At 48.0% G+C, this 23,014-nt stretch overlaps 1 protein-coding gene across 1 annotated transcript in view; it reads left to right on the top strand.

Annotated features, from left to right (window-relative positions):
• CELSR3 (cadherin EGF LAG seven-pass G-type receptor 3) overlaps positions 1 to 23,014 on the top strand; it is a 690,139-nt gene that overhangs the window by 587,707 nt on the left and 79,418 nt on the right. Inside the window, exons 26-27 of the mRNA XM_086948740.1 lie at positions 718 to 830; positions 1,352 to 1,431. Of these exons, the coding sequence (XP_086804866.1) occupies positions 718 to 830; positions 1,352 to 1,431 (193 nt within the window). The remainder of the gene's footprint in view (positions 1 to 717; positions 831 to 1,351; positions 1,432 to 23,014) is intronic.

Raw genomic sequence — 23,014 nt, 5'->3', positions numbered from 1 at the left:
GTCACGCTCAGCATATTACATTGTGGCGCAGCTACGCCATTGCTAGGGTACAACTGTTCCCTGGCGCAGCAGATGGTCCTCCGCTGCCACTACTTCTCAAGTCGTAATGCAGCAGACAGCCAGACTCGAAATCATGCCCTAAGAGTACAGGTAAGTAACTCTTCCTTTCCCATCTTCCAGTTATACTTTCACATCAACCATTTGAACAAACTCACATTCTACATCTGCAGCAGAGTACCTTGCTTAGAACACTTTGCCTCCACGGGGTAAAAAATTGCTAAGCAATGTGAATTTGTGTGGGGTCTCATAGCTGGAAAGTACTGTTTAGGATAAATAACATTTGTTTTGATTTTGATTGAGGTAACATAAAATATTGTCCTGCTTTTGCCTTAATCAGCTGAAAAATATTCTGAGATACTATTTGAGTACTCTAAGAAAAGACACAGTTATAAAACTTTCCCTATCCCACGCGAAGGCAATTATGAGAAAAGTAGGAGAGAGTTTATAATATATGAAAATATTTACACGTCTTGTTGGCATATTCTAAAATGCTTGAATTATAAGTGTAGAAATGTGTATTACGTAAACTCGATGGGGAAACTTTATGCACCCTAGTTGGAATTGCAGGATTTCGAGCTCCTGTGCATCCAAAGGTTTGGTTTAAGCGCAGTCGCTGCGTTATCACACGTGCTAATGTTTTTATTCCTTTTTTCAAAGGTTTGGCAGTGGGACTGGATCCGGAAGGCTATGGCAACCCAGATTTCTGCTGGATTTCTGTCCATGATAAGCTGCTCTGGAGCTTTGCTGGCCCCATTGCTCTGGTTATTGTGGTAAATGCAGTATTTCATTGAGGAACAGTGTTCCCTGCCTCTCACCCTTGGAGAGCTCACTCCTTTTTCTGCTTTTGTTCTCAGTTTTTGTCCTCTTTTTAGTTTGATCTTTCTAACTTTGATGTTGAGTTTTGTATTACAATCACTATGTACTGTGAACATAGACCTGCTGGAAATTACTGACATTTCTGACAAGGTATCATTTGACTGATTTAATGGAGCTTTGATACACTGCAAGATAGATACATGACCTAGTAAAGGACGTTTGAACATTAGGAATATCCTTAGCATTTTGTATTGCAGTTATGCATTAAAGAGATTGGTGTTAAAGCCACACTTCATGCAGAGGCCCTGTAGGCTCTGCCTGCTCATTACTGTTTAAATTATATCATTTAGTTGTTTAAATGTTTGATTAAGTAATCTTCGTCTTCTCCCCACTTTTACAAACGACAGGAAATGTCAGAATACTTATATAAAGTGGAACTAATAGGGACTTGTTTACTTTCTCCCTACTCCACTAGATAAACGGAGTGATGTTCCTCATGGTGGCAAAACTGCTGTGCTCCCCAGGCCAGAAAGAAACAAAGAAAAAATCTGTTCTGTAAGTGTAGATCTTTACTTGAAATCTTCTGCGTTTTACAGGTTTTTGTTACTGCTTTCCTGGAAGCACCCACAATCATATTTCATAATTTTCACTTACTATCGTTAGACCTATTAAAACAATACAGGGACTGGTCATTTCAAATGCAGCTGTGAAAAAGCAACAGAGATCTGGGGAACTGGCACATTATCGTCCGCGTCATGTATTTTGGGAAGATAATAATGCATCCGATTAACAGTGTTTACCCAACTGTTCCTCTCTGAGTGTTAACCAATGATGACATAGAGCTCTAATGACAGCCAAGTCTCGCCACACTTGTGAGAGCTGACTCCTCTTGCTGTTGTGCTAACAGCAGATCAGCAGCAGCATCTTGTCCCACTTCTGATCTTCTCCAAGAAGAACTGTTTCAGCTGGTCATCCAGTGGCACCTCAATGGACGCTGAAGAAATTGATCAGGGAATTCCTGCTTTCAGAGTTAAGGAGTTGGGCCAGTTGGGCTGTAGATTGTTGTTATGAAGCATCTATTTATAAGACAGATAAAGTCCAACTTGAATCCCTCTATGTCTGCAAGAGCACCCCAGTGTTCCCAGAAACCGCTCCTTCGATGGCACCTTTAGTGTGGTTTAAAGATGGGAAACAGACCGTTCTCCTGCTTTCTTAATTTTTCCATTCTCAATTCTTTCATTTCTTGCTATCTCATTGCACAGAATTACAACCCTCCCTTCATTTTTATGTCTGCCCCACCTCATTTCTGACATCCTCTTTTTTTAAGCTTGTTTCTGTTTGAGCGTCTGCTTACTTCTTGGTAAATGGATTAATGCTTCTCATGGGATATAAACTGCTTAGCAGTGCTGTGTATGAAGATAAAACACTGAGTTCTCATGCAGCAGCCACAGTGCGACCACTAGAAACAAGTGCCCAGGAGGTAACTACCTAGCAGCTACGTATTGGAGATAACATTGACACACTGGTACGTCCGAGTGCCCCTTAGTCCATGCCTATTGGATGGTAGCAACCAGCCAGCAAAAACAATCCTGCCCTCAGCAAAAGCCCACTAGAAGACTAGGTGGTCAGCATACCCCTGCAGCAGGAAACCCACCGGCTGGAGAAAGAAAATTGACCCCCATCTTCCTCCTCTCCTGATTGCCTTTTCAGCGGGCGAAAGTATTTCAAATCATAATCAAGAGCGGAAAATAACAGCAAAAAATAAATGGTTAGTCCACCATATTAGTGGTCTTATCTCCGTACGTTATGATTAAGGAAAGCAATTAAAATCCTTCGAAAACAAGCCACTGAACGTGTCCCAATTCATCAAAAGGAATGGAAATATATTCCTGTTACGGTACAGCTCAAGACGAAGGACCGTGCAAAAATTGAGACCCATCTAAAGAGTACAAACAAATGGATTAGATGTGACAACTACAGAGTGTGGGTCCTGCACCAAATATATTCCCACCTTCACTAAAGTAGATGAAATGTGTGCCCTTTGAGAGGCATATTTATCACATTCACACTGTGCAAAGCCACAAAATACTCTTCTGTTGTCTGTTAGAAGAGGGCCCCTTCCGGCATAATGTTCTTCCCTGCTGGATGGCTATCTCATACGTTTTGTCGAAATGCAAGGCAATTCTAGCAATGCACCTATGAAAAAATGCCCTCATATATATTAGACGGCTGGCTGATAAATTCTCCTCCTTTCAGAAAGCATTGTGAATCCTCCACAAAACAGCCTCTTTCCTTCAAAACCTGGATTGCACACCAGTCTCTCCAAACCGATAGTTACGCGGGTACAAATCATTATCTAGGGGCGACCATAGACACCTGAAAAGCACAAAGAGTTCCCACCAGAGACACTGAATTCTGCTTAAACAGAATGTCTGAGTGTTCAAAAGACAAAGGTGGTTGTTTAGAGTTTGGCGGACAGGCTAGTCTTCCACAAACGAGAAGGAAATCTCCCTTTCCTGTAATCTTAGCACTCCATTGTGAAAATAGTCAGTACATTGTTTGATTTCAGTGAAATTCCCATAATGCGGATACAAGATTACAAATAAGTACATTTTCCTTCCTTCCTTGTTCTTCCCAGGACTCTGCAGCATTCTATGACTAATCAGCTTAAAGAATTCTACTTCTACAAAGTTCTTTATGAAATATCTATTCTCACAGTATTTGCTCTATTCCGGTGTCGTCCAAGTCTCATTCGGAGCATGATTTTGAAATACAATTTCATCACTTGACAGATGCCTTTAAATTTTGGCTTCTTGAAGAGTTCCTGGACTTTGCTACTGTCCAGTAGGAAGAATGTTGCTGAAAGGACATAAGTTCTTCTTGGCTGGTGGAATGTGCAATAGGTCCCCTATATTTGGGCTTATGCTCACCCATGCAGCCTAACACTGAACCTTCGCTGTTTTGACCCACTGTCTCTGGGCCTGGTCTCAATTTGAGTACTAGGCCTTCCCTCTTTACCTGAGTCATTGCAAACACAGTAAGGTAAAGGTATCCAGAGAACCTATAACTGTGCTATGCCACACACAGAGGTGCCCCATGGCTTAAATGGGTCTGCGGCTGCTCTAAAGTACATACAGAATTGATCACAATGGAGGCCTCCAAGTGGTTGAAAGGCTAATGCAGTTCCAGAGTTGAAACACAAAAACTAAAGTTTCTGGGCGAGTCAACTAGAAGAAATTAGCAGGATCAGCCCAAAATGTATGCTCAATCACCAGACCCCAACCGCTTTCTTCCTCTATTCCTCCTCCCATGACTCAGTTGCCTCTTGGGTTTCATCAATTATTACCCCAATTTCCTAAATGTATTCCTTTTCTGAAGCTTCTTATATAGGCAACACAAAGGTAAGATTCTTCCCTCACCAGATGCAGGGGTTGCTAAGTTGCCACTTGGGCTGAGTACTGGAGATAAATCACTGCAAGGCGCTTTGGGAGAGGATATGTTAGTGCATTTGGTTCAGCCTAAGTGTCTGTGGGCCTTTGTAGCATATCAGCCAACAGAGAATGTTAATAACATGGTCGTCAGGGGTTCATTAGATGGTGGTTGGTCTCTAATGTGCATCCTCCAGATGATTTAGAGTCCACTTCCAGCTCCGAGATTAGATCAATAAAGATGAAGATCTCCTTTCTTTTAGGGTTAAGTTCAATTGTCCATGAGAGGACCTCTGCTATGAGGTCCAGTCAGGGTACTGTGACAGGTCTTGCCACAGCACCACACTGCCAGTGCCATTTTCAGAGGGCCATGGAGCAAGCAGGGTTATTAGGCCCAACTGTGTGGACTGCAGACTTTTATGCTTTTTAACTTACTGTGGGCCCAGAGTAACTGAGCCAAACGCTACCCCTTTAGCACTAGCCTCTCATTGGTGCGGATTGAGCAGTCCAAGGCTTTTTAGGGGCAAGACATGCGTGGGCTTATAACTGAAAATACCCACAGTCACCCCAGTAATATCATTATCCACTCCAATGCTTTCTTTGGTAAGAAAAGCACTATTTATTCTGCACACAAACACAGCACAATAAATAGGTCACACAGAATGGCACAGACCAGCTCCAAGGACCATGTTTAAAGCCCCCCCACCCCTCCTACAGTCATCTCCGCCTCCACGCGAACCAACATGTCTCTGGAGAATATTTGGAGATGACCTCACAGGTGCTGCCTGCACTTTTGGTTTGCATCATAGTTTGGCTTTGGCCTTGAAAGTTTCTGCTCTTTTGGTGCTAACCTGCCGAGGTCATGCAAGTCTCACAAAAGGCCTGAGTCCCTCCTTCCGGTCTAACTCGCCCATAGCCTTCAGAAGAGTTCAGGAGCTGGGGCACGTCTTCCCCCGCTCCGGCACTGAGCAGCTTAAACCACGTTCTCTCGAGCTGGGCAGGCGGAAATAACTTCACGGTGCAGTGGCTTCATCGCGGTTTCTGCCGGTAAGTTGGTGGAGCAGTGGCAATGCTGTAGGTTGGCTTCTCACCTTCGCAGCTCATCTGTGGGGGTTAGGAATACCAGTCTTCCTATACCTTGACAACAGGTTACTGAAGACAATTCACCTCAAACGGTTGTAAGCCACCTCCCGACGACGGCTGACCTGCTGACATCATTGGACTTTTCCATCAACTAGACGAATGCACACGTGACTCCTTTACAAAGGCACTCCTTCATCAGAGCCATCCTGGATACAGTGCTATTTGAACATCAACAGTATGCTAAAAAATGCCATCATTGAGGCATGGGTACACCTCATCAAGTCAGAGATGATTCCAAACAGCTGGCCCCTGGCTCAAGATGCTATGGGTCACTGATAAAGATACTTCTGTTTGGAGGGGCACATACATAGTCCTTTCCCAACTCACGCACTTACATACAGACACATACAGACACACACAAACCCATGCACACATGGCTGAGATGCTTTCATATAGTGTAGATCAAGTGAAGCCTCAATACCTCAACTATGTTTTAGGTGCTTCGCTATGAAACATAATTATGAAGAAGAAGAGGGAAAGAAAATCTTTCCCAATAACTTTTCCACATATTGCCTGACACAAACACCAGTATCATTGAAACACAAGTCTTGTCTTTCTTATTGAAAGTTATGTACAATAACAGAGGCCTGAATGAAACAATGGTACACACCAAATCATGCCAATACATTTAATTCTTCACTAACTAACTTTTCAGACAGCCTTAACTTAAATATACCAAACCATATGAAATGTAAAACATTATCTTCATCTCATCCTAGTAATGGAAACTCTACAGTGCATCAGCTGACATGAACAATGTAAGTTCAAAGTAAGTTAAGCTCTGTGCTCCCCAGAGATTTCTCATCCACGCCATGAGTATGCATGCTCAGATAATCAAGCCTTATAGGCCAGTCCACAGGAAATCTGAGTTTAGTATTCTAGCAAGAGTAAGCTTATATATATCACTCCTTGCACATCATATCCAGACATACTCACACTGCTAAGACTAACATTCCAGGATAGAGGAAATCTCAGTGTTTGAAAACAAGGCAGCATCTGTGAGGCCTGCACAAATAACATGACTACATTTGTCCTTCACTGGGATCCTCATCCAAACACCCAATTGTAGCGCCTGACTCTTAGAGGGTAGCGTTGCAGAGCAGTCTGAGGCTTACTTAAGGGAGGTGGTGTGGGCTAGTAATCGCAATTTGCAGGTGTGCACCAATACCACTCAATAATTGATTGTCCAGTCTGTACCTTGCTTTATAAAAGTCACAGTACATTTATTAAACACACACACTACTCAATACTATGCACCAATTTACAAATATACATAAGCTTTTGGAATTACTTTGTGACACTACATAACATCTCCACCCCTCCCGCAGAGGGTGTGGGGTCTAGTACCACCACTCCCATGTATGCACATCATCTTGCCCTAATGCAATTAGTTGAACATAACCTGGGGCGTGGGCCCTGCGCACTGAAACCATCCCAGTGGCGACCCACCCCATTACCTCAACAAGTATTAAAAATAGGTACACCTGCCTTGGTGAAACATAACCCTGACTGAGCATCTCCTACTGACCATAAAGTATGCATCTCTAAATCTTTGTGGCTAACAGTCTGGGTTGTTCCTCACCTAACAGCAGCAGCAAGAATACATGTGTAAGTAAGCATCACTTTAGAATGACAGTACTCATCACATTTGTGTATCATTAGAATGCATTGCAATTACAGCCCCTAAAGGCATCACAGATAAAATCACAGGATTACGCAGATACAGCCATACACCCTAGCTGGAATGTCTGGCAACATAACCCCACTTTGCTTATGACATCACCTTACACAAGTACTTCACATTACACATGTTACCTACAGTCCCTCTAAAAGAAATAACCGGTAGTAAATGCATTTCTGGTGCAATTACACCTCTTCATCTCCATAGCATGCCCCTCCCAATACACCCTCAGCTGTAGAACAAAACTTCCAGCCTAGAAGGTGTTTTAATGCTGACTGAGCCCTTGAGGGGTTATTCTTTTCAAGTCCCATGTGAATTAGGGAGGGACTCCTCTTCTTTGCGCTGGGGGAGACTGCACTTCTCCAGAAGCTCCCCCTGCACCTTTTTGCACACATGAGGGTGACCCCCTCCTATGGGGGCCACCAAGCACCAAAACTGCCGATTTCCAAATGCCTGGTAAGGCATTCTGGGGCGCTTCAGGCTCCTCATAAATATTTTATCAGCGGCTCTCCCGCAGCGCTGGGGAGAGCTGCGATGCAGCCCGCGGCCTCCCACCTCTTCTGCCAGCCTCGGTGCGGGGCCTGGTTCCACCCGGACCCCAGGTAAAGTACAGCGACTCAGGGAGCCCACCCCGGTCTACTTATGCTGCTTGTCGGGGACCCAGCCCCACCTGGGCCCCTGGCTCCTTCTCTTGACCTCGGGGAGCCCCGGTCCCACCCGGGGTCCACACACCGCTCCATTGTTGGAGGGCAGCCCGGGGAGCCCACCCCCGGCTGGCCCTGCCTGCTCCGCGCCCGGCCAGCACCCTTGCGTGCTGCCGCAGGAGCCGGCTCCTCTATTCTAGTCTGCCCCCTCCGGCGGGCAGACACAGGGAATCGGCAGGTCCTCCCGGACCTCAGTGGAGTGTCACGGCACTCCCCCGCCTTCTCACAGCCACGTTGGGACCAGAGTTGCTATCTCAGGCCCCCAGTGAGTCTTACCCCCGACTTGCGCGCCCTCTCTTTAGGTCCCGGAGATGGGGTCCCGGGCCCCTGGACCGCGTTCATGGGGGGACGCAACGGCACCCCGACTTCCACCTTCACGTTGGGGGCTATGGTGGGCTCCTGGCACCCCACTTGCCCATCCTAAAGGGGAGAGTGGTGGCACTCCCTGGCTTGTCCACCGGCCGCAAGGGGGGGTTGCGCGACGGCGCCACCCCCCTCCTTTTCAGCCCCAGTCCCCGCTGCACCGGCATTTTCACGGGGAGCACAACAGCACTCCCCGGCTTTGGCGGGGCCCGGAGTTGGAATCCCGGGCCCATCTCCCCATTCCTAGGGGGACGAGATGGCACTCCCCTGCCTCCAGTTTCGGGGGGGCCAGGGTAGGCTTTTGGCACCCTGCGAGGGGCATTTTTCACTGGGAGCGCGATGGCGCTGCCTGACTTTTCTTCTTGTGGGACAGTCCCCGGAGACCTGACCCATACCGGGGGCACATCCTGGACCGGCGGCGGAGCCACACGAGCTTCGTCGTCGGTCCTTCCAGAGGTCAATGGTCACTTTCCTTCTGAGGGGCGTATCTCGGCCATTTTTGCGTCTTCTTGCTCCTGGTGGTGCCCCCAAGCCACTGGGAGCACTCTCTGTTGCCTTCGGGCCTCTCAGAGGAGGTATTCAGCAGGGAGCTGCCTTCAATGACTCCCTGCGGGAGCCTTTCATCTGTCTCTCCCCCTGCGCCTCTCTTCTGCTTGTGCAGAGGCCCAAGCTGCTGCTCAATGGTCATGGACTCTTCTCCTGGCGCTGTTCAGGGCCCTAGGGGGCAGTCAGGGGGTTCTTTCTTATAACTGCCCATTGCCAGGCTCCAGCACCTTCTGCCTCATCAGACCACACCCCAGAGAGAGCTTCTCTTCCTGTGCAAGCACTTTTTAAAAGTTGAGTAGGGGCCTGGCGGGAAGTCTCTGTTTGTCCTATCAAACAGCAACACATCACTTCCCTGCCCCTGCTCCCCCTTCCTGCCCAGTCTCTGGGTTTGTTCAAAATGGTGTAGTCCAGGGTCTCTGGCCACATGGTCTCTGAAAAAGCCCCTTCCCTCTCGTTGCCTTCCCTCCTTGGTGCAGCCTGGTGCGTGGCACCCAGTGATAGCTGCTGATGGATGAGCCTGTAGCCCCACCCATCTTCTCTTCCTGGAGAGGAGGCCTTAGCTTGTGGAGAAAGGTTATCAATCTATCCTGCTGAGGTCAGCCCTCAGCCAGTGTCTGGTTATGGCTGGCTCAGAGAAATATGACAGTTCTGTATGACCCAAAAGCAGTATAAATATGACTTTGGACTCTGCAGAACATTTATTCTGACAGCCAAATCCAGAAACAATCCTAAAGCTGAGTGTTAGAAGGTGGTTCTGACACTATGGGTCACCCGGATTTTTCGCTTTTTGAGCACCTAAGTGTTAAGCTTTTACTGTGGGGGAGCCTCATAAATTGAGCTGGAGTAAGGAACACCAGGCTGGTTACATGCAGACACGTGTACATGCATGTGCACACATGTAGGGGCTGCACAGGGGAGATTCCTAGTGTGCGCAGCAAAGGAGCAGGTGCAGATAGACTGGTGTGGCAGGACCTATGCAGAATGGGGTAGTGACATGAAATAGGCTTTATACACTGGGAAGAAGCTTGTTTCTGTTTGAGCGTCTGCTTACTTCTTGGTAAATGGATTAATGCTTCTCATGGGATATAAACTGCTTAGCAGTGCTGTGTATGAAGAGAAAACACTGAGTTCTCATGCAGCAGCCACAGTGCGACCACTAGAAACAAGTGCCCAGGAGGTAACTACCTAGCAGCTACGTATTGGAGATAACATTGACACACTGGTACGTCCGAGTGCCCCTTAGTCCATGCCTGTTGGATGGTAGCAACCAGCCAGCAAAAACAATCCTGCCCTCAGCAAAAGCCCACTCGAAGACTAGGTGGTCAGCATACCCCTGCAGCAGGAAACCCACCGGCTGGAGAAAGAAAATTGACCCCCATCTTCCTCCTCTCCTGATTGCCTTTTCAGCGGGCGAAAGTATTTCAAATCATAATCAAGAGCGGAAAATAACAGCAAAAAATAAATGGTTAGTCCACCATATTAGTGGTCTTATCTCCGTACGTTATGATTAAGGAAAGCAATTAAAATCCTTCGAAAACAAGCCACTGAACGTGTCCCAATTCATCAAAAGGAATGGAAATATATTCCTGTTACGGTACAGCTCAAGACGAAGGACCGTGCAAAAATTGAGACCCATCTAAAGAGTACAAACAAATGGATTAGATGTGACAACTACAGAGTGTGGGTCCTGCACCAAATATATTCCCACCTTCACTAAAGTAGATGAAATGTGTGCCCTTTGAGAGGCATATTTATCACATTCACACTGTGCAAAGCCACAAAATACTCTTCTGTTGTCTGTTAGAAGAGGGCCCCTTCCGGCATAATGTTCTTCCCTGCTGGATGGCTATCTCATACGTTTTGTCGAAATGCAAGGCAATTCTAGCAATGCACCTATGAAAAAATGCCCTCATATATATTAGACGGCTGGCTGATAAATTCTCCTCCTTTCAGAAAGCATTGTGAATCCTCCACAAAACAGCCTCTTTCCTTCAAAACCTGGATTACACACCAGTCTCTCCAAACCGATAGTTACGCGGGTACAAATCATTATCTAGGGGCGACCATAGACACCTGAAAAGCACAAAGAGTTCCCACCAGAGACACTGAATTCTGCTTAAACAGAATGTCTGAGTGTTCAAAAGACAAAGGTGGTTGTTTAGAGTTTGGCGGACAGGCTAGTCTTCCACAAACGAGAAGGAAATCTCCCTTTCCTGTAATCTTAGCACTCCATTGTGAAAATAGTCAGTACATTGTTTGATTTCAGTGAAATTCCCATAATGCGGATACAAGATTACAAATAAGTACATTTTCCTTCCTTCCTTGTTCTTCCCAGGACTCTGCAGCATTCTATGACTAATCAGCTTAAAGAATTCTACTTCTACAAAGTTCTTTATGAAATATCTATTCTCACAGTATTTGCTCTATTCCGGTGTCGTCCAAGTCTCATTCGGAGCATGATTTTGAAATACAATTTCATCACTTGACAGATGCCTTTAAATTTTGGCTTCTTGAAGAGTTCCTGGACTTTGCTACTGTCCAGTAGGAAGAATGTTGCTGAAAGGACATAAGTTCTTGGCTGGTGGAATGTGCAATAGGTCCCCTATATTTGGGCTTACGCTCACCCATGCAGCCTAACACTGAACCTTTGCTGTTTTGACCCACTGTCTCTGGGCCTGGTCTCAATTTGAGTACTAGGCCTTCCCTCTTTACCTGAGTCATTGCAAAGGCAGTAAGGTAAAGGTATCCAGAGAACCTATAACTGTGCTATGCCACACACAGAGGTGCCCCATGGCTTAAAGGGGTCTGCCGCTGCTCTAAAGTACATACGGAATTAATCACAATGGAGGCCTCCAAGTGGTTGAAGGGCTAATGCAGTTCCAGAGTTGAAACACAAAAACTAAAGTTTGAGGACACCACCCATTCTGGGCGAGTCAACTAGAAGAAATTAGCAGGATCAACCCAAAATGTATGCTCAATCACCAGACCCCAACCACTTTCTTCCTCTATTCCTCCTCCCATTCCCCAGTTGCCTCTTGGGTTTCATCAATTATTACCCCAATTTTCCAAATGTATTCCTTTTCTGAAGCTTCTTATATAGGCAACACAAAGGTAAGATTCTTCCCTCACGTGATGCAGGGTTTGCCAAGTTGCCACTTGGGCTGAGTACTGGAGATGAATCACTGCAAGGCGCTTTGGGAGAGGATATGTTAGTGCATTTGGTTCAGCCTAAGTGTTTGTGGATCTTTGTAGCATATCAGCCAACAGAGAATGTTAATAACATGGTCGTCAGGGGTTCATTAGATGGTGGTTGATCTCTAATGTGCATCCTCCAGATGATTTAGAGTCCACTTCCAGCTCCGAGATTAGATCAATAAAGATGAAGATCTCCTTTGTTTTAGGGTTCAGTTCAATTGTCCATGAGAGGACCTCTGCCATGAGGTCCAGTCAGGGTACTGTGACAGGTCTTGCCACGGCACCACACTGCCAGTGCCATTTTCAGAGGGCCATGGAGCAAGCAGGGTTATTAGGCCCAACTGTGTGGACTGCAGACTTTTATGCTTTTTAACTTACTGTGGGCCCAGAGTAACTGAGCTAAATGCTACCCCTTTAGCACTAGACTCTCATTGGTGTGGATTGAGCAGTCCAAGGCTTTTTAGGGGCAAGACATGCGTGGGCTTATAACTGAAAATACCCACAGTCGCCCCAGTAATATCATTATCCACTCCAATGCTTTCTTTGGTAAGAAAAGCACTATTTATTCTGCACACAGACACAGCACAATAAATAGGTCACACAGAATGGCACAGACCAACTCCAAGGACCATGTTTAAAGCCCCCCCACCCCTCCTACAGTCATCTCCGCCTCCACGCGAACCAACATGTCTCTGGAGAATATTTGGAGATGACCTCACAGGTGCTGCCTGCACTTTTGGTTTGCATCATAGTTTGGCTTTGGCCTTGAAAGTTTCTGCTCTTTTGGTGCTAACCTGCTGAGGTCATGCAAGTCTCACAAAAGGCCTGAGTCCCTCCTTCCGGTCTAACTCGCCCATAGCCTTCAGAAGAGTTCAGGAGCTGGGGCACGTCTTCCCCCGCTCCGGCACTGAGCAGCTTAAACCACGTTCTCTCGAGCTGGGCAGGCGGAAATAACTTCACGGTGCATGGCTTCTTCGCGGTTTCTGCCGGTAAGTTGGTGGAGCAGTGGCAATGCTGTAGGTTGGCTTCTCACCTTCGCAGCTCATCTGTGGGGGTTAGGAATACCAGTCTTTCTTATACCTTGACAACAGGTTACTGAAGACAATTCACCTCAAACGATTGTAAGCCACCTCCCGACGACGGCTGACCTGCTGACATCATTGGACTTTTCCATCAACTAGACGAAGTCACACGTAACTCCTTTACAAAGGCACTCCTTCATCAGAGCTATCCTGGATGCAGTGCTATTTGAACATCAACAGTATGCTAAAAAATGCCATCATTGAGGCATGGGTACACCTCATCAAGTCAGAGATTTTTCCAGACAGCTGGCCCCTGGCTCAAGATGCTATGGGTCACTGATAAAGATACTTCTGTTTGGAGGGGCACATACATAGTCCTTTCCCAACTCACGTACTTACATACAGACACATACAGACACACACAAACCCATGCACACATGGCTGAGATGCTTTCATATAGTGCAGATCAAGTGAAGCCTCAATACCTCAACTATGTTTTTGGTGCTTCGCTATGAAACATAATTATGAAGAAGAAGAGGGAAAGAAAATCTTTCCCAATAACTTTTCCACATATTGCCTGACACAAACACCAGTATCATTGAAACACAAGTCTTGTCTTTCTTATTGAAAGTTATGTACAATAACAGAGGCCTGAATGAAACAATGGTACACACCAAATCATGCCAATACATTTAATTCTTCACTAACTAACTTTCCAGACATCCTTAACTTAAATATACCAAACCATATAAAATGTAAAACATTATCTTCATCTCATCCTAGTAATGGAAACTCTACAGTGCATCAGCTGACATGAAAAATTTAAGTTCAAAGTAAGTTAAGCTCTGTGCTCCCCAGAGATTTCTCATCCACGCCATGAGTATGCATGCTCAGATCATCAAGCCTTATAGGCCAGTCCACAGGAAATCTGAGTTTAGTATTCTAGCAAGAGTAAGCTTATAAATATCCCTCCTTGCACATCATATCCAGACATACTCACACTGCTAAGACTAACATTCCAGGATAGAGGAAATCTCAGTGTTTGAAAACGAGGCAGCATCTGTGAGGCCTGCACAAATAACATGACTACATTTGTCCTTCACTGGGATCCTCATCCAAACACCCAATTGTAGCGTCTGACTCTCAGAGGGTAGCGTTGCAGAGCAGTCTGAGGCTTACTTAAGTGAGGTGGTGTGGGCTAGTAATCGCCATTTGCAGGTGCGCACCAATAACACTCAATAATTGATTGTCCAGTCTGTACTTTGCTTTATAAAAGTCACAGTACATTTATTAAACACACACACTACTCAATACTATGCACCAATTTACAAATATACATAAGCTTTTGGATTTACTTTGTGACACTACATAACATCTCCACCCCTCCCGCAGGGGGGGTGGGGTCTAGTACCACCACTCCCATGTATGCACATCATCTTGCCCCAATGCAATTAGTTGAACATAACCTGGGGTGTGGGCCCTGCGCACTGAAACAATCCCAGTGGCGACCCACCCCATTACCTCAACAAGCATTAAAAATAGGTACACCTGCCTTGGTGAAACATAACCCTGACTGAGCATCTCCTACTGACCATAAAGTATGCACCTCTAAATCTTTGTGGCTAACAGTCTGGGTTGTTCCTCACCTAACAGCAGCAGCAAGAATACATGTGTAAGTAAGCATCACTTTAGAATGACAGTACTCATCACATTTGTGTATCATTAGAATGCATTGCAATTACAGCCTCTAAAGGCATCACAGATAAAATCACAGGATTATGCATATACAGCCATACACCCTAGCTGGAATGTCTGGCAACATAACCCCACTTTGCTTATGACATCACCTTACACAAGTACTTCACATTACACATGTTACCTACAGTCCCTCTAAAAGAAATAACCAGTAGTAAATGCATTTCTGGTGCAATTACACCTCTTCATCTCCATAGCATGCCCTTCCCAATACACCCTCAGCTGTAGAGCAAAACTTCCAGCCTAGAAGGTGTTTTAATGCTGACTGAGCCCTTGAGGGGTTATTCTTTTCAAGTCCCATGTGACTTAGGGAGGGACTCCTCTTCATTGCGCTGGGGGAGACTACGCTTCTCCAGAAGCTCCCCCTGCACCTTTTTGCACACATGAGGGTGACCCCCTCCTATGGGGGCCACCAAGCACCAAAACTGCCGATTTCCAAATGCCTGGCAAGGCATTCTGGGGCGCTTCAGGCTCCTCATGAATATTTTATTAGCGGCTCTCCCGCAGCGCTCGGGAGAGCCGCGATGCAGCCCGCGGCCTCCCACCTCTTCTGCCAGCCTTGGTGCGGGGCCTGGTTCCACCCGGACCCCCAGGTAAAGAACAGCGACTCAGGGAGCCCACCCCGGTCTACTTATGCTGCTTATCGGGGACATGGTCCCACCTGGGCCCCTGGCTCCTTCTCTTGACTTCGGGGAGCCCCGGTCCCACCCGGAGCCCACACACCGCTCCATTGTTGGAGGGCAGCCCGGGGAGCCCACCCCCGGCTGGCCCTGCCTGCTCCCCGCCCGGCCAGCACCCTTGCGTGCTGCCGCGGGAGCCGGCTCCTCTATTCTAGTCTGCCCCCTCCGGCGGGCAGACACAGGGAATTGGCAGGTCCTCCTGGACCTCAGGGGAGTGTCACAGCACTCCCCCGCATTCTCACAGCCACGTTGGGCCCAGAGTTGGTATCTCAGGCCCTCAGTGAGTCTTACCCCCGACTTGCGCGCCCTCTCTTCGGGTCCCGGAGATGGGGTCCCGGGCCCCTGGACCGCGTTCATGGGGGGACGCAACGGCACCCCCGACTTCCACCTTCACGTTGGGGGCCATGGTGGGCTCCTGGCACCCCACTTGCCCAACCTCAAGGGGAGAGCGGTGGCACTCCCTGGCTTGTCCACCGGCCGCAAGGGGGGTAGCGGGACGGCGCCCCCCCTCCTTTTCAGCCCCAGTCTCCGCTGCACCGGCATTTTCACGGGGAGCGCAACAGCACTCCCCGGCTTTGGCGGGGCCCGGAGTTGGAATCCCGGGCCCCTCTCCCCATTCCTAGGGGGACGAGACGGCGCTCCCCTGCCTCCAGTTTCGGGGGGGGACTAGGGTAGGATTCTGGCACCATGCGGGGGGCATTTTTCACAGGGAGCGCGATGGCGCTCCCCGACTTTTCTTCTTGTGGGACAGTCCCCGGAGACCTGACCCATCCCGGGGGCACATCCTGGACCGGCGGCAGAGCCCCACGAGCTTCGTCGTCGGTCCTTCCATAGGTCAATGGTCATTTACCTTCTGAGGGGCGTATCTCGGCCATTTTGCGTCTTCTTGCTCCTGGTGGTGCCCCCAAGCCACTGGTAGCACTCTCTGTTGCCTTCGGGCCTCTCAGAGGAGGTATTCAGCAGGGAGCTGCCTTCAATGACTCCCTGCGGGAGCCTTTCGTCTGTCTCTCCCCATGCGCCTCTCTTCTGCTTGCGCAAAGGCCCAAGCTGCTGCTCACTGGTCATGGACTCTTCTCCTGGCGCTGTTCAGGGCCCTGGGGGGCAGTCAGGGGGATCTTTCTTCCAACTGTCCATTGCCAGGCTCCAGCACCTTCTGCCTCAGCAGACCACACCCCAGAGAGAGCTTCTCTTCCTGTGCAAGCACTTTTTAAAAGTTGAGTAGGGGCCTGGCGGGAAGTCTCTGTTCGTCCTATCAAACAGCAACACATCACTTCCCTGCCCCTGCTCCCCCTTCCTGCCCAGTCTCTGGGTTTGTTCAAAATGGTGTAGTCCAGGGTCTCTGGCCACATGGTCTCTGAAAAAGCCCCTTCCCTCTCGTTGCCTTCCCTCCTTGGTGCAGCCTGGTACGTGGCACCCAGTGATAGCTGCTGATGGATGAGCCTGTAGCCCCACGCATCTTCTCTTCCTGGAGAGGAGGCCTTAGCTTGTGGAGAAGGGTTATCAATCTATCCTGCTGAGGTCAGCCCTCAGCCAGTGTCTGGTTATGGCTGGCTCAGAGAAATATGACTGTTCTGTATGACCCAAAGCAGTACAAATATGACTTTGGACTCTGCAGAACATTTATTCTGACAGCCAAATCCAGAAACAATCCTAAAGCTGAGTGTTAGAAGGTGGTTCTGACACTATGGGTCGCCCGGATTTTTCGCTTTTTGAGCACCTAAGTGTTAAGCTTTTACTGTGGGGAAGCCTCATAAATTGAGCTGGAGTAAGGAACACCAGGCTGGTTACATGCAGACACGTGTACATGCATGTGCACACATGTAGGGGCTGCACAGGGGAGATTCCTAGTGTGCGCAGCAAAGGAGCAGGAGCGGATAGACTGGTGTGGCAGGACTTATGCAGAATGGGGTAGTGACATGAAATAGGCTTTATACACTGGGAAGAAACATGCCAGGGAAAGTCAGTGTGTTTTACTGTTTTTCACTTCATTATTCCCCTATGGGGATGTGGAGCCCATGGGCTGGAGTAACGTTCATAAGGCCTACACATTCCAGACACGCACTAAAGTCCACTGTAGCGGATGTGAAAAGAAGTATTATTGATGTGGATTGACATGTGCCTGCACACTTCAACGACTCTGACACACCAGCCCTCTGTGTGTGGGCTGACAAACTCATAGATCTGAGATTAAGTGTACATGTACATGATGTGGACCAGAACTGGCCTTGACATGACCCTCCCCCCCATGCACCATGTGCAGCATGCCCAAACTCCTGAGTGTGCAGTGCAGTATAGATGAAAGCTTAGTTTTGACATTCTTCATTGAGTCAGGTGACAGTTTAGAAAACACATGGCAGTGGTAATATAGCACAGGTTAGCACCTCCGTATTATCTTCCAACAGGTATTACAGTATATATGTACAGGCCTTCTCAATGTAAAGCACTGTGCCACTCACCCAGTGATAACATATATAGAGAAAAGACAGTATCCGCCATCCTCTCCGCCACTGGCAGTCCATAACATCGGACATGTGGGTTTTGCAGATTGTCCGGAGGGGCTACTCCCTCCCCTTAGAGATTACTCCTCCCTGCATGCCGCCAACTTATTAACGGATGACGGAGGATCACTTCACAATGAAGTCATGGCTCTTTTGGTCAAGGGAGCCATTGAGAGGGTTCCGGTGCTAGAAATAGGCTGTGGTTGCTATTTCCACCTCTTTCTGGTCCCCAAAAATGACAAGAGTCTTCGTCCTATCCTAAATCGCAAAACCCTCAACTACTTCCTCAAAAGTAGAAGTTGAGCATGCTCACATTGGCTCAGGTCTTGTATGCCCTAAATCCAGGGGACTGGATGGTAGCTTTGGACTTGTACATCCCTGTCAAGTCTGCCCATTGGCGCTACCTGCGGTTCACGGTAGTCCAGAAGCATTTTCAGTTCACTGTGCTGCCTTTTGGCCTAGCATGATTCAGAAAAGGGGGTGGTGATGAACAGAGTGTCTGAATTAAGCAGACCACTCTTACCCAGTCCAAAGATCAGGGCTTGATCCATCACCGTTTTTTAGCTCACTGCACCATCCCAGCTGAGAACTTGGCTATATGCAAATTAGTCTGACCCTGGCCCAGTGCATCATGGGAACAGGGCAGACCAAACTACCAAGCCAATTCTTATACTGGGAAGGAAACAAGCTACCGGGGACCGGTTTCTGGCATTTCAGCCGTCTTCGGCCCGGCTTGCTTGAATCCTGATGGTGCAATGAGCTAGGGACTCACATCTGAGTATACCCTTCCACGCTTATGGTGGACAAAAATGATTCAGAAAAGGGGGTGGTGATGAACAGAGTGTCTGAATTAAGCAGACCACTCTTACCCAATCCAAAGATCAGGGCTTGATCCATCACCGTTTTTTAGCTCACTGCACCATCCCAGCTCAGAACTTGGCTATATGCAAATTAGTCTGACCCTGGCCCAGTGCTTCATGGGAACAGGGCAGACCAAACTACCAAGCCAATTCTTATACTGGGAAGGAAACAAGCTACCGGGGACCGGTTTCTGGCATTTCAGCCGTCTTCGGCCCGGCTTGCTTGAATCCTGATGGTGCAATGAGCTAGGGACTCACATCTGAGTATACCCTTCCACGCTTATGGTGGACAAAAATGATTCAGAAAAGGGGGTGGTGATGAACAGAGTGTCTGAATTAAGCATGCCACTCTTACCCAGTCCAAAGATCAGGGCTTGATCCATCACCGTTTTTTAGCTCACTGCACCATCCCAGCTCAGAACTTGGCTATATGCAAATTAGTCTGACCCTGGCCCAGTGCATCATGGGAACAGGGCAGACCAAACTACCAAGCCAATTCTTATACTGGGAAGGAAACAAGCTACCGGGGACCGGTTTCTGGCATTTCAGCCGTCTTCGGCCCGGCTTGCTTGAATCCTGATGGTGCAATGAGCTAGGGACTCACATCTGAGTATACCCTTCCACGCTTATGGTGGACAAAAATGATTCAGAAAAGGGGGTGGTGATGAACAGAGTGTCTGAATTAAGCAGACCACTCTTACCCAGTCCAAAGATCAGGGCTTGATCCATCACCGTTTTTTAGCTCACTGCACCATCCCAGCTCAGAACCTGGCTATATGCAAATTAGTCTGACCCTGGCCCAGTGCATCATGGGAACAGGGCAGACCAAACTACCAAGCCAATTCTTATACTGGGAAGGAAACAAGCTACCGGGGACCGGTTTCTGGCATTTCAGCCGTCTTCGGCCCGGCTTGCTTGAATCCTGATGGTGCAATGAGCTAGGGACTCACATCTGAGTATACCCTTCCACGCTTATGGTGGACAAAAATGATTCAGAAAAGGGGGTGGTGATGAACAGAGTGTCTGAATTAAGCAGACCACTCTTACCCAGTCCAAAGATCAGGGCTTGATCCATCACCGTTTTTTAGCTCACTGCACCATCCCAGCTCAGAACTTGGCTATATGCAAATTAGTCTGACCCTGGCCCAGTGCATCATGGGAACAGGGCAGACCAAACTACCAAGCCAATTCTTATACTGGGAAGGAAACAAGCTTCCGGGGACCGGTTTCTGGCATTTCAGCCGTCTTCGGCCCGGCTTGCTTGAATCCTGATGGTGTTTTTCACTTCATTATTCCCCTATGGGGATGTGGAGCCCATGGGCTGGAGTAACGTTCATAAGGCCTACACATTCCAGACACGCACTAAAGTCCACTGTAGCGGATGTGAAAAGAAGTATTATTGATGTGGATTGACATGTGCCTGCACACTTCAACGACTCTGACACACCAGCCCTCTGTGTGTGGGCTGACAAACTCATAGATCTGAGATTAAGTGTACATGTACATGATGTGGACCAGAACTGGCCTTGACATGACCCTCCCCCCCATGCACCATGTGCAGCATGCCCAAACTCCTGAGTGTGCAGTGCAGTATAGATGAAAGCTTAGTTTTGACATTCTTCATTGAGTCAGGTGACAGTTTAGAAAACACATGGCAGTGGTAATATAGCACAGGTTAGCACCTCCGTATTATCTTCCAACAGGTATTACAGTATATATGTACAGGCCTTCTCAATGTAAAGCACTGTGCCACTCACCCAGTGATAACATATATAGAGAAAAGACAGTATCCGCCATCCTCTCCGCCACTGGCAGTCCATAACATCGGACATGTGGGTTTTGCAGATTGTCCGGAGGGGCTACTCCCTCCCCTTAGAGATTACTCCTCCCTGCATGCAGCCAACTTATTAACGGATGACGGAGGATCACTTCACAATGAAGTCATGGCTCTTTTTGGTCAAGGGAGCCATTGAGAGGGTTCCGGTGCTAGAAATAGGCTGTGGTTGCTATTTCCACCTCTTTCTGGTCCCCAAAAATGACAAGAGTCTTCGTCCTATCCTAAATCGCAAAACCCTCAACTACTTCCTCAAAAGTAGAAGTTGAACATGCTCACATTGGCTCAGGTCTTGTATGCCCTAAATCCAGGGGACTGGATGGTAGCTTTGGACTTGTACATCCCTGTCAAGTCTGCCCATTGGCGCTACCTGCGGTTTACGGTAGTCCAGAAGCATTTTCAGTTCACTGTGCTGCCTTTTGGCCTAGCATGGTCGCAGCTCATCTGTGCAGGTCGGGGTGCCAGTCTTCCCCTATCTTGACATCTGAAGGCAGGCTCACCCCAGGCTGTTGTCTCACAACACCTCACTATGGCATTCCTCTTGCATTTGCTGGGGTTCACCATAAACATGCCAAAGTCACACCTGACTCCCCCTCAGACGCTCCATTTCATCTCATATGTTATGGGTACAGTGCAGTTTCAGGATTATCCTCCCAAGCTGCGAGTCCAGGTTATTCAGGCTATGATACAGATGTCAGCATCCTGGGTTTCGGTGTGACTGACTCTGAGGATGCCGAGCCTCATGGCCTCCTGCATCCTGCTGCTGACACATGCCAGATGGCATATGTGGGCTCTAAAGTGGGACCTGAAGTTCCAGTGTGTGCAGCATCGGAGGAATCTCTCTGACATGGTCCACATCTCAGAGGGAACTGCAAAGGACCTGTAATGATGGCTGGCAAACTGTTATTAGGTAAGAGGTCCCTCTCCCTTTCCAAACCAGATCTCATAGTAGTGACAGATGCGTCACACCTGGGATGGGGCAGCCACCTGGGACAGGTGGGAGATGGAGATCAGAGGACTTTGGTCTCTGGCGTAATCTGGACTCCACATCAACATACTGGAGCTCCATGTGTTTTCCGAATGGCATTGAAAAACTTTCTACCCTCCATTATGGGAAGGCTAGTGCTGATGTTTATGGACAAGACTACTGCCATGTAGGTACTCCAACAAACAGGGCATTGTGGGGTCGCGGATCCTTTGTCAAGAGGCCTTGCATCTCTGGGCATGACTGGAACAGCACAGCATATCCCTGATGCTTTAACACCTGGCAGGTTCCCTGAATGACAGGGTAAACTAACTCAGCCATCAATGCCATGTGGATCCCGAATGGCATCTCCACCCGGAGGTAGCTCAAGGTCTCAGTTTTGCTCACTGGAGTTCCCAGGGTGGCCCCCGTTTGGAGACGCTTTTTGTCTCAAGTGGAGCTCAGGCTTCCTGTACGCCTTTCCACCATATCAGTCCTGGCCAGAGTTCACAAGAAGATCAGGAATGACTGGGCCCAAATCGATCTTGTGGCTCTGGACTGGGCATAGAGTCTGGTATCCCGAGCTACTGAACATAGCCATCGATCTTCCGATCAGGCTGCCCCTTCGTGAGGATCTCCTGTTGCAGCAGCAGGGAGGGTCCTCCACCCAAACTTGTCCATTCTTCGCTTTCTTGCGTTGAGATTGAGCGGCGGCAGTTGACAGATCTCGACTATCCTCCCGAAGTCTGTAACGTTATTCTTCCAGCCAGGTGTCCCTTCACCAAAACAGTACATGCCTGCTGTTGAAAAGAATTCTGGTATGATGTTCATCCAAGGAAATAATCCCCTTTCTGACCCTCTTTCTGAGGTGCTGTTATGCATTCTTTCCATTGTCCAGATGGGCTCTCCTCTGGGCACTCTTAAGGGCTATCTTTCTGCTCTTTCTGCCTTCTTGTGGCTGCCAGAACAACCCTCCCTTTTCAATTCCCCTATAATAAATATGTTATTGAAGTATCTTTTACATTTGACTCTCCCTTCCCCTTTCTTTATGCATCAGTGGGGCCTAAACTTTGTTCTCACATTCTTGATGTTTGCTCATTTCGAGCCTCTACATAATTGTCCTCTCAGGCTGCTCATCATCAAAACATCCTTACCTGTGACGATTACATTGGCCTGGAGGGTGAGTGAACTGCAGGCTTTATCTTCCAAGCCTCCCTTCTACTGAGTTTATCCTGACAAACTGGTGCTTTACACTAGGGCCTCTTTCCTGCCGAAAGTGATAACAGCATTTCATGTGGGCCAATTTATCAACTTGCCCACCTTCTACGCCCCTCTTCATCCCTCTAAGGAAGAGGAGCGACTCCACCATCTGAACCCAAAAAGAACATTGTCAAACTACCTTGACCGCACACAAGAGTTCCGGGTGAATGATCAACTCTTCATGGGGTTTGTTGGTGCGAAGAAA

This window comes from Lissotriton vulgaris, unplaced genomic scaffold (assembly GCF_964263255.1).
Source record: "Lissotriton vulgaris unplaced genomic scaffold, aLisVul1.2 SCAFFOLD_410, whole genome shotgun sequence".
Classification (NCBI taxonomy): Eukaryota; Metazoa; Chordata; class Amphibia; order Caudata; family Salamandridae; genus Lissotriton; species Lissotriton vulgaris.
The sequence above is the reverse complement of the archived record's forward strand: the minus strand, read 5'-3'. Positions and strand labels throughout refer to the sequence as shown.